Here is a 13576-nt window from a genome sequence, read left to right on the forward strand (position 1 = left end):
ATATATATATATATATATATATATATATATTTTCAATAATTGTTTTCTAATTTTAGTATTTAGAATAATATATATATATATATATGTATATATAATAGTAACATTACCAGTAGTAATACAGCATTTTGTATTTTTCTGTTTAATCATGAGGGTTACTGATAGATACAACACAATCAACTGACATTAGAATTGTTTTCTGTCTGTTCTGTATGTATCTATATATGTGATGTAGTTTTAAAGATCTATACACGTTTACAGTTTCTTTAGATTTAAACTATAAAAACCTGTTAATGTTTATAGTGGAAACAATCTCAAATGATTACTAATAATACACTGACTGCATTAATGTGTGTATATTTTCAATAATTGTTTTCTAATTTTAGTATTCAGAATAATATTAAATTCTAAATGTATACGATGAATTGTTTAAGTCTTTCTAACCATGCTATATTAACACATACAAAAAAGTTATTTGATTTGATGATATTTTGCTAAATCACTCTCACTCTACTTGTAATTTACTGAAATTGAATATATTAAAATGACATTGTTTTAATAATTAGAAGCTCCAAAAGAGACTTAGGGAATTATAACATATTTTGATTTTTTTTTTGTTATTTATAACATGTAATCATTGCTACCCCAAGAAAGGACATGCCAACTTCATTTAGTGTATGAAAGACAGCACAGTGTTGTGTTTAAGGATACTGTTTTATTCATTTAGTGTTTATCTTTATCTTTAATATGTACTATTTGAATAGGAAAATGTGATAAACTATTGCTTTCTTTTGATCAATCATGTACCTCTTTTCAAATCTGTATACAAGTAAAAAAAAAGGTTTGTCTATTAACCCTTTCGCAATGGGAGCCCCCTTTAAACACTTTTCTGTGCAAGTCACTGTGTTACATTCAAAATTTAATTAAACAACTTTACTAATACTGTATGTGAATGAAATTAATATTATAATGTATGTTATGATTTGAAGTTTGTTTTATCCAAGTTTTAAGCCCTTTATTTTAAATTAAACTTTAAAAAAAAACTACTTAAAACTTCAGACATATAGTCACATGACCAACAAGCTATGAAAATTCTCTGCTTAGCATCTGTATCTTCAATAATACAGTTGTAGTTGAGTAGAGGTACGTCTAGACTATAAAATTCTTACATGACATTTTGACTAGTTCATTTCAAAGTTCTCTGAATGAATACAGTTAAAATAAGCGATACCTTTTTTCAACCCCTGACAGGTGCCATGCCCACCTTCAACAGATTTGTTTGAGCTTTATAGCCTAAATGTAGATGTTACATACTTATGTGTACAGTCACTAGAAAGAACTGATTTTAAACTATAATCTAACAAAGATTATTTTGAAATTGGTGCCCAGTTGTCATTATGGAGTACATGTGACTGACTGTAGTATTGTTGGCTGCATGATTGACGATATCAATTATGGTTGTTTGTTACCTAAATATGTTATAGTTAAGAGATACAGTTTAAATTGTATTTAGGTCTTACTATTATATTTTAGGTAATTATATATTAGTTATGTTTTAAAATGCATAATTAAAAGGACAAGACATATTTAAAATATAAATTATGCTTTGCATCTGTTCTCAAGGCTTTCAATATTGTGCACTGAACAAACATTTTGCATGTCTCCCAAAGCAACTGTTGATCTTTGTTGAGATGAATAATAAGTGGTAAAGGACAAGGAAGGAAAATAAAAAACATTAAAAGTTAACTGTATGTGAAAAGGAAAAGACCTGAAATAACGAATTTAACAAAAGGAAAATATTTAAAGATATTCTACAAAAAAGTAAAAGGTGCTTTTTCTTTTTCTATTTCCTAATTTTAATTATTTTATTGCATTGTATGTTGATGATAATGGCTAGTTAGAAAATAAAATATGAACATTTACTTTAAAAAAAACTTTTGATATCCTTTTAGGATGTTCTAGAGATTATGCAAATTAAATATGAAAACTATAAGGTGAAAATCACCTTGCCCTCGACCTATTTTAACTGTTTGAGTGCAAATAACTACTATAGATAAATAACATTTTTATTAGAAAGACATAAATAAAATAATTTCTTTCTCTGTATACAAAATACTTATAAACTTTTATAACAAAAGGTTATGAGGTTTTGTGAGGAATGTTCAGAGATACTGTATGTTTTTTTGCATAAATGTCCTTCCCCATTCAAAGTGATACAAAATGTATCAGCCCGTGCTGAAAGAGTTAAAGACTAATCTTTTTCTTTAACATTCATTTCTCTAATATTGTATCTTAAAGTACATGGCTGAATTAATTTTCTGAATTCTTTTACTTTTGTAATGATTTCCTGAATGAGTGTTAAAGACTTCTGCCTGGATAAGTGACACAGAACTGACATAACAATGGTAAAAGAAACACCATGGTACTAATATGCCTTAAATAGCCATGTGAAGATGAGGATTATTCTTAATATACATTTAGTTACCCCAATTTCCCTTTTTTTGAAAACCGAAATTCATCTTTCTATAGGCTAAGTATAGAGGACTTTCCAGGTCATATTCTTAAAGAAAGTTTTTTCACTCTTCTTTCTGTCTGATTCATTTAGAGATAATTTTTAGTTGAATATAGTGGTAAGTATAAGTAAGCTATCTCTACATGTATATGTAGGCTAAGTATAGAGGACTTTCCAGATCATATTGTTAAAGAAAGTTTTTTCACTCTTCTTTCTGTCTGATTCATTTAGAGATAATTTTTAGTTGAATATAGTGGTAAGTATAAGTAAGCTATCTCTACATGTATATTTATAGTGTTGTTTTGTTTTTTACCATTAAGTGTTTTAACAGGTATGGTAGCATAAAATAAACTATTAAATTAGTATAATCAGATTTATTAATGCTCCTACATCTTATACTGTTTGATGGTCAGTGGTATTTGTTATAAAGCTTGCATTTACTATAGTGAAAGCTTAAACTAGCAGGATGTAGAACCAAAATGTGTACCTTATACTGGTTGATAGCTGAAAAAGCTAATAACCCAAGCACTTTCACTTACACTGGTTCATGATTTTTAAACTAGATTTTGAGAACATTTTACTATTAACTATTAGTACAATATATATGTTTGTATATAAATACCATTAAAGAATAACAATAATCATTCTTACAAAGATTTGACATCCTTCTTTGTTTTAGATTTGATATCTACAGGAAGATACCTAAAGACCTTACTCAGCCAACACTGACTGGAGCAGTTGTGTCTGTATGCTGCTGTTTCTTCATCCTGGTCCTTTTTCTATCGGAGTTTCTATCGTTCATTAGTACAGAAGTGTAAGTCCACTTTTCTTGTTTATTTAAGCATGTATTAGTAATTAATAACTTGCACATGTATGTGTGTACCTATTATTATTAAAGAACATGTTATAATATGTTAGTCACAGTAAGGATTGATAAAACAATATTATTTATTTCATTTCCAACACTGATTACTTATTTCTTATTTGAATTAACTTTATCATTCAGAAGAACTGGTGAACCAGCAAGCTAGTTTTCTTGATCCCATAGTGGGTCGAGCAACCATAGAATCAGTGGGAGAAAACTGTTGATATTTCTAAGAACTTGTGAGTGAAAGTAAACAAGAACGTGCTATGATATATCAACCACACTGTAGCAAATAATGTCATATATGACCTATTGATTTGTAGTTTGTGTGATATTACATCACAAAAAGATTCATGATAATTTGGAATAAACATTTCTTTACTGACCTTTTACATATATCTGTTTGAGTTTTACTGCCAAAATGCACGCGTGTTTCAGAGTTAGATACACCTATCCAATGATTATTGTTATGTAGTTTTCTGCTACTATAGTGTGGCCCAAAAGTTAGATGCATCAAATTTAATTATTTTCTACATGGATAGCATGCAAGTTGTAGTACTAAAACTGATTGATCTTTTGTGAGTCTGTGTATTGTGCTTATATATTGTTCACATGTATATTAATATGAAAATTAAAAAGAATTAGTGTACTTCTGTGGAGTAATTAAATCATCTTGTATGTAGTTTGTAATTTTTTAATGATTAATTATCTGTGATAGTCTTATATTTTTGTGATTTAATTTAGTTATGATTTTGCATTTTTCTTAACCATCTGTAATACATATGGTACCTGCATATTTAAAAAAAATTCTACAAATAGTTCAAATTGAAGTAATGGCCAAATACACAACAACAGTTCAATTTATCTATTTAATATGTAAGCTTGCTAGAATATGACATTTGAAAAAAATGCTGCATTTGATTTTAACTCCTACTAGAAAAAGATGTACAGTATGTAAACATACAATATAACTTGAAATATGAACATTTTATATGTTGTGTTTATTTTGCTATGAAATTTGGCACTTTGCCAATAAGTAACCATAGATATTGAAAAAATATACAATTTTTCTGTCATGATCATTGAAAAATCATATGTAGACAGTAATCCTGTACAGGTTGCATAGTGACACATGAACTTTTTAATAAATTGCCACAGCTGAGCAGTTAGTTACTTTCATAGCAGTTCAATAGGAAAAGACTTGCATGAATGATTGCATGCCTTTCAGAACAAGGATTCAAGGATACTAGATGAGATACCACTTATTTGCTGGTCTTTGTATTATAATCTTTAGTAGGTACTAATACACATGCATGTATATTGAATGTGAGAATCTATATTTTGGCATGAATTTTTGCCTCAAGTCCGACATTTTTATTTATTTTTTTGTATATATAAGTAATGTATTCGTATAATATTTTAATTTCTATACTTGGGATTTCTCTAGTTCTTGCAATAAATGTAGAATAAACAAAAGAAAAAAACATAAAAAGGAATAGAACTAACATGTCATTTGCTTAAGAGTTTATCAAAGTATCATATGAAAATTGTTAAATTTATAATTATTTTTTATCACACTATACATCTACTTCATCCCTATTGAGAATCACTTGATAGATTTTCTTCTAGTAAAATGACTAATAAAACTTGTGATCGTTTTTTTACCCCCATCATGGTGAACAAAGTGCAGAGAGCCTGTTGTGTGTAGCTTTCTGCTGAAAAAGAAGTTTTGTACAAGAACATGTAGGTGTACAAAAAATAATTTACTTTGATTACTTAAATATGGAGTTTAAGATTACTTTTTATGGTCTAAGTTCAAGAAACATGGAATATGATCTGTCCATTATCTTTCAAGATGGTTATGTTCATCGACAGACATTTATTTTACAGTTTATTTGTTCATCACTATTCCTATTTAAAAAGATGGAAATGCATTATCAGGAGATTCTTAGTATCTATGGATACACAAGTATTTTAAGGAAAATGGGATACTAGTTCTATTAGTGTAGTTCTTGTTTTTTACCAGAAAAATGATCAAAGTTTGTTCTGAAGATATAATTGCATACCAGCGAAAACCATTGCCGTTAGTGTGGCATTAGCTTTATCCAGTGCTGGTTCCCATTTCTGTCTTTATTCAGCATGAAAAAGTTCTATTTTTTTAAAGGAAATGACCTCCATATTGTAATATCGATACAATAAAAGATTTAAGATTTGTATATATTATATACAATATAATATATAATTGTATAAAATATATATACAATGTAATGTTGGCTCTACCCTTTGAAGAATATATTGTTAAAATGATTTGCTAAGTAAAAACAAAAATACTTTAAATTTTACAAAAATGTAATACTTCTATGCCAATATTTTTGAATTGTGTTTTGTAAGGGTAACATGCAATACAAAAATAGGTTACTAATTCTATTAGTTCACAGACAGAGTCAAAATACTGGTATATTATTAAAGTATTATTTTTTAATTGAAGTTGAAAGAGTTTCATTTTTTTTTAATATATCTTGTGTATTTCAATTAGCACTTTGCATATTAACAAATCTGGAATTCTTTTATACACACTTCAAATGTGAATGTAGTTATAAGTATTTCTTTATTAACAAATCTAAGATTCTTTTATACACACTTCAAATGTGAAGGTAGTTAAAAGTATTTCTTTATTAACAGATCTGGAATTCTTTTTACACACTTCAAATGTGAAGATAGTTAAAAGTATTTCTTTATTAACAAATCTGGAATTCTTTTATATACACTTCAAATGTGAAGATAGTTAAAAGTATTTCTTTATTAACAAATCTGGAATTCTTTTATACACACTTCAAATGTGAAGGTAGTTAAAAGTATTTCTTTATTAACAAATCTGGAATTCTTTTATACACACTTCAAATGTGAAGATAGTTAAAAGTATTTCTTTATTAACAGATCTGGAATTCTTTTATACACACTTCAAATGTGAAGGTAGTTAAAAGTATTTCTTTATTAACAAATCTGGAATTCTTTTATACACACTTCAAATGTGAAGGTAGTTAAAAGTATTTCTTTATTAATAAATTTCCATAAAAATTATGATATATGTGTAAGAACACTTTTCATGAAAATATCTTAAAACATGTAATGCTAATACATAATTGGTAGGTGTTAATTAATACTCGCTTGTAGGAATATAATAATTTAGTGATGCTACATTGTGTGTAAAGTTATGGAAAAAGTCTTATTCTTTTACACAAAAATGGTGACTAGCTATGCGAATCCTGGTTTGTATTTTATATATTTATTGTTTGTAATAGGTTATGTAGAAAGGTGATCAATTGTGTGCATTCTGAATTGGTTATATTTATATTTTCAGTATCTGTAAGTCAGTTAAGTGTGATTCTGTGTACTTTCAGGCTTGCATATATATTTATTTTTACTATCTGTGACTGGTTCTCTGTGTTTTTGTTTGTATATACTTTTAGTTTTATTGACTCTTAAGTGACCCATGCATTGTAATTGGCCTATATGATATAATTATGAGTATGTACATAATCATAAAAAGTGAAATGGGCTTAACGTACAACATGAATCATAAATTAATCTGCAAATGTTTTTTTTCAAAATCCATAACCACATTCATAGATTGGATGGTGTAAGGAAACATATTGAGTGCATTGTGCAAAGCTTTCTACACAGCTGGTCATGTGAAAGCTGGTCTGACATGCCACATCCTAGAAATTATATATATCAAAAATGGATTGTGTAGCAAAGTTACAGCTTTCTACACAACTGGTCATGTGAAAGCTGGTCTGACATGTCACATCCTAGAAATTATATATATATCAAGAATGGATTGTGTAGCAAAGTTACAGCTTTCTACACAACTGGTCATGTGAAAGCTGGTCTGACATGCCACATCCTAGAAATTATATATATCAAGAATGGATTGTGTAGCAAAGTTACTAGTGTATGCAACACCCATACAACAAATTGTGCCCAATGTTCTTTGATCTTTCTAGATGCCCTGATCTTGGATAGCTGGATATATTTCTAGTCTATCAAAACTTTAAAACTGATAGCAGCAGCTTTGCACGGTCTGTATTTTGTGTTAATTAGGTGGTGGTATGCTTCTTCGGTGTTGCAGCCATTTCAATGGTACAGCTCTAATGACATTATTCATTATTTCAAACTTAACATTGTACCATGCCTTCCATTACTAGTAACAGAATAATAATTGTCTATTCCATCATTTGCTTTTATACCATCTTAATTTGTATATAATTGTGTGTGGATCCCTCTTAGAGCTGGGCAGTTAGTGAAATTTGCTAATCACTGGATTGTCAGGTTTTTAATTAATTAAATTCAACTAATCAACTATTCTCACAAGATGGCTAAAAAAACAACAACTTATAATGCTACAAATTGGGTTACAATACCTGCTTTGGGCAGAACACAGGTAGATAACCCATTATGTAGCTTTGTACTTAACCACAAACTAACAGATTGGCAATATTTCTATTACTTGAACAGTTGTAATAATTGAAAATATTAAATAATGGAAACAACAGTTTTGATTAGATAAATATTTTCACGAGTTGTGGTTAATTGATGAAGCTGAACAAATATGACTTAATTGAAAATAATAATGGTATTATTTAAATAACTGTATAGTTAGAATAATTGAAAACACCACTAGTCAGAAACACCAATTTTAATTAGATTATTTTTGTTACATTAATTGATTTAATCATAATTTTCATTACTGGATAGTTGAAATAATCACAAGCAGTACTAATTGGAGACTAATTATTTTCATGGCATTAATTAAACATAATTTTGATTGATTAATTATTTTACTTGGCACTAGCTTATGTAATTGATTCTTATGAGGGTAATTGATTATATATCCGTTAATCACCCAGCTGTATTTCCTCCTAATATAATTTTCAAAAACCATTTAAATACAGATCTGTGATCCCTTACTCATGTATGTAAGGTATTTTGTATATATGATTCATCCTATAAACTGTTCCAAACAACCATACGGATGTAATAAACACCCTGGAAAGAACTGCTTTTATGGTTAAATAATCCACATTTATAAGTATTGACATTTAATTTTCACAAATTTCTTAGGTTGTTTAAATGTACTATTTAATCATTTTGCTTAAACTGCATCATATTTAGTTTCATTTTATGATGATTGTCTGGCTGTAATGTGGGTGGATCAAAGAGAGGTGTGTTTTTCACTGTAATGTGACATAGATATTTAGCCTGTATTGACTTTTTTTACTTTATTTTTAGTAATAATGTACATTAAGAACTAGAAACAAAATGTTGTAAGAAATTTCTTTGTTGAATCCTGGTGGTGTTGACAGAGAAAATGTCTCGTCAGTGTAAACTTAATGGTTAAAAGTACTGGATAGCAAAGAGACTGAAGTCACTCTAGGATGAGACTTGTTTCAACCACTTCCACATTGTGATTCTGCGTCATGCTAAGAGTAGGTAGTATTTTTCTATGATGTAATACCCTTTGTCATGTGTTGTTGGTTATGAAATGTTTTCTGAGAATTGCAGTTGTTTGGAAATGTTTGCATCACATCATTTAGTGGATGATAAATTTTGTTTGTTTTTTTCTAAGAAACTAGATCAAGATTTTATACTGTTGAGAATAGAAAAATTTGAAGTAAACCAAAATGAATTGTCAAGAAACATTTTGACACAGAGGACTTAACCATTTACCACTTTGTAAGATAAACAACAATTTATTTTCTTTCATTTTTTTTTATGGTACCATTTTCTGTGCATGTTTTTAACAGAGGACTTAACCGTTTACCACTTTGTAAGATAAATAACGATTTATTTTCTTTCATTTTCTTTATGGTACCATTTTCTGTGCATGTTTTTAACAGAGGACTTAACCATTTACCACTCTGTAAGATAAATAACGATTTATTTTCTTTCATTTTCTTTATGGTACCATTTTCTGTGCATGTTTTTAACAGAGGACTTAACCATTTACCACTTTGTAAGATAAATAACAATTTATTTTCTTTCTATTTTTTTTATGGTACCATTTTTCTGTGCATGTTTTTAACAGAGGACTTACAATAAAAGAACATCTTGAGAAAGCTTGATGTTATTAAAGTATATCTGTTCAAAGTTAATGAAAGCTAGTACTGCATGGTATTATAAGTAGTACTATAACTGTGATACAATGTAACATTGAGGGACAAATCTTTAGTAATAAATCATTACATATTACAACACTGCACTTTTCATATTTCACCACTTGAAACATTAGCTAGCTAGGTAAAGTGAAACACTATCAGAAACATTACTATTATCTTAGCCATGCATAAGAATGATATTATAAAAAAGTGAAAATTGCCACTTATCACAGGAAGAAACAGATCAGGAACAATGATGAAGGGGTAGCAGACCTTACTGCATCAAAGTACGTCTTTGTATCCAGTTCATTACATGAAGGTGAAGTGAGCTCTGTTTTCAAATATGTCTCTATGCTTATGTACTTCTCTATAGCAAGGACATCCATTTTAGTTGTTTACCTGTCTGTTAATCTGACTAAAGTTAAATAGCTGTTTCTTAATGTCTAAAGCCTGACCACCTACCTGTAATTTTGTTTGTTTAGCTGTCTGTTAATCTGACTAAAGTTAAATAGCTGTTTCTTAATGTCTAAGCTTGACCACCTTCCTTTAATTTTGTTTGTTTACCTGGCTGTTAACTTGTCAAAAGTAGAACATTGATTTATTATTCTGTATACAGTTATACCTATCTTATTCTGTCTATTCATGTACCTACCTGTACTTTATTTATTTACCTAGTTGTTAATTTGTCTGAGACTAGCTCGACTATTTATTATTCTATCTATCCATATATTTATGTATTAATGTACCTACTTTTAATTATGTTTGTTTAGATAACTGTTAATTTGCCTGAAGTAAAGGTTCGAATTGATCTGTATCTATCCAACTTTCTCTCTAACACACTATCTCTTCACACACGTTCATTCCTATTTTGGCAACTCGCTATCTACCGCCTACTGAGTCTTGCTCTTCCTATTAAATTAGATAGTGGAAATCTTTTCTGTGTGAAACAACCAGACTTACACCCACATACCTCTTATAGATCTGAGTATTGACGCCCCGTCAAGACCTAGGTCGAGCACATAGCAACCATCCTCCCAAATCCAACACACCGGTATTTACTTGTAATTCTTGATAACCGAATGGTTAGCATAATGTCACACTCTTTTGTTCGTTTAGTCCATTCATCCATTCGTCTGATGTTTTCATATTTATAGTGTATTTGTAATCCAACATTCGAGGCACAAAAATTACTGGAAGGTTCTAGAAAAGAAAGTGACCTTTCGATTAACCTTATGGCAGCACTAATCGAATTGTTATACATTAGGCTAAAGACTCGACAAAAATCCTTTCTAAATTTGGTGTCCGTGTTAGAGTTTTCTCTGTTATTAAAACCGTAAAAATGAGACAGACTTAAGAGCATACAACAGGGCACGAACTAGATAATTTGTATACTGATACTAAAAACAAATTAGGTTAGATTAATGGATTTAGAGTTGTGTTTTACTTTTTTACGTTTTATAATATGCATGTCTTAAAATGGGAATCTTAGGACACAATATACCAGTACTTCAACGGAAAGGAGCTGAAGCTATGATTGTCTCTTCCGCTGAATTTATTTTGTTGTAACTATATAATATTATATAGTAGAATTGATAGATATATTTGTTATGATGAACACCATTTACAACACTAAAAGTAGTGACTGCTGTTTTTTAACTTCATATTATTTAAAGTTTAGCATATAACATCTGAACAACAATGAGAGCTCAGGTATACAAAATATTGTTTCATTGTTGAAAATTACGTATGAAGCTTGCTTGAATATGTATATGTCTATTTAGGCCTAATATACTCCATATTTTTATTTAAAACTATTACATGCCACAGCTACGAGAGAGAAACAGCTGACGATGTTCGTTTCCTACGCATGCTCTGTCTGGTCACTCGTGTTACCATGCTACAGCCACTCGTGTAGAGGTGCATCAGTGTTTACACCCACGCACTTTGAAAGGACTAACTGGAGCTGCCACGACCTTTAAGTTCCATTTACCCTCACTGAAGTCCACACCTTTAAATGGAACAAATGGCTTGGACACGTATATTAACTTGACAATTTTTTCTTAAGACAGTGAAAAGCCAATAAAAAAAAAACGAAGTCGAAGCTATTTTGAAGGCATTGTGTCGGCGTCACTAAAGTACTGTCCATTTAAATTTGAAAGGTATTGACTCGCTGCTTTTAGGGAAACTATGAAGTATACACGTGAACTGTTAAATTTGCTATATATGTATTACCAAAGCCAAAAACTAAATATATGTAGCCATTTCTTATGCGGAATGTAAATGTAAAATATAAAGATTACGTATTAGAATTGTGCGCTTGAATTAGCGTGATATTTTGGAAGAGATTTAAAGAGGAATTTTAAAAGTACGTGTAAAATAAAGAATCGTGTACGTGTTCATAATATTTTTTTTGTATTTAATCTCTGCAGTGAGTGAGTTCTTTTACACACGATATAATATATATATATATATGCACGTGTGTGGTTTGATTGGCCCACCAATATAGCAACAAGAACTGCGTTTTGAAGTTGGCCCGCATCTCCTGCCTACACTTAACTAATAGGCTTACGACAATCAAACTTAAGTTAGGGACTCTTGCTTTGAAAAAGTGTTCGTGATATAATCTTTTTTGGCGTCTCTATCTACCTTGGGTGGATAAGACAATATCCTCGTGGCTTCGGTGGGGGGGGGGGGGGAGATCAAAACTGTTAATTTCGTATGAATATAAATTTCTTATGTAGACATGTTACACTATTAATTTACTTACGCTAATAAAACGTTGTATATTTGTGTCACCAGCTCTTATAATTTTTTTCACTTTAAAAACGCTCAGTACTTTTTTAAAGAAAAGAGTATTATTGTGAAACAATCTGATAATATAAAAAATATTAGGGTAAATATAGTTCAAAACTTAGCGTACTGGAAAACACCCCAGCGAAAACTAAGGCAGGAAATGTAACGCTATTTTTAAAACTGTTGGTTTACTTCTTCTGAAACTCGTGTTGAAATAAGGGCGCGTGCCAAGAGAGTGAAAACAGCGGTGGTAGTTACGCTTAAATCATTTCCACACCATTATTACTTAGTTTTCACACAGTTTATCAACTGTTCGTTACCGTCACTTCGCTGTCTTGAAAAAAAAAAAGAAAAAAAAAGACAGATGAAAATGAGTGAGAGAGAAACGATTTTTTATTTTTAACTTTTTCCTAAATACGAATAGTTAATTACCACTATACTTACGTCACGAGGGAAGTACGCGTATTTAAGATTATTTGGATTTATATGACTGTAAACAAATCATTGTGTTGTTAGTTTTCATAGCTTTTCCGCTCAAGCAAGCATAATGTATTAATATCTCTGAATGATTGGTAGTCGTATTTTTTATAGATTTAAATCAAATCAGTATACTAAGGCAACATTTGGCATTTACTATGGAATGGCGCATTCCTAATTTAAAGCTAACCAATGGATAGGGCAACTAGTTACCAGCACCCGCCGCGTACCAAGTCACGTATAGTCCAATAGCAGAATTGACTGCAACTGTTAAAACGTCCCCCATAGCTGTAAGTGCGGAGCGTGTTCAGCGGCGTATTATGGCTCGAATCTTGGACCTCGTGATTCGCATCCCAGCATGCCTAGGTGCCACGATAAGCCATGCGTATGCCAAATGGATCTGTGCCATGTTAAGTAACAGTAGTGATAAAAAATGAGGTAAAAATATAGTTTTACATGTGTGAACAGTTTTACTAATCGTATAGGAAGTTATGGATATTTACTACCGCTTGTCTAATGTTAAAAAGTTCATCACGAAAGCGGATTAGGCTGTACCGAATAGTAGGAAGAGCGTGATTTGGTTTTCTTTCCTTTAAACATATGTTTCTTAGTGATACGACGGTATTACTGGATAATGTCTTCTTTTTTTTTATTCGGAACCCATGTTGTTTTTCGTAATGATTTTATGTATACTGGCAATGTGAAGAAATGTGTTAATAAACAATGAAAATATAGGACATGTATGTCCACTTTGTATGATTTATAGTGACCTAT

The 13576-nt window shown here is 30.1% G+C and overlaps 1 protein-coding gene across 3 annotated transcripts in view; it reads left to right on the forward strand.

The window, feature by feature from the left end:
- Positions 1–13576, forward strand: part of LOC106461507 (endoplasmic reticulum-Golgi intermediate compartment protein 1-like) — a 54822-nt gene that overhangs the window by 9504 nt on the left and 31742 nt on the right. For all 3 annotated transcript variants that reach the window (XM_013921328.2, XM_013921329.2, XM_022388479.1), the window contains exon 3: positions 3189–3323. In XM_013921328.2, coding sequence (XP_013776782.1) covers positions 3189–3323 — 135 coding nt within the window. The remainder of the gene's footprint in view (positions 1–3188; positions 3324–13576) is intronic.

This window comes from Limulus polyphemus, unplaced genomic scaffold (assembly GCF_000517525.1).
Source record: "Limulus polyphemus unplaced genomic scaffold, Limulus_polyphemus-2.1.2 Scaffold974, whole genome shotgun sequence".
In the NCBI taxonomy this organism is placed as follows: domain Eukaryota; kingdom Metazoa; phylum Arthropoda; class Merostomata; order Xiphosura; family Limulidae; genus Limulus; species Limulus polyphemus.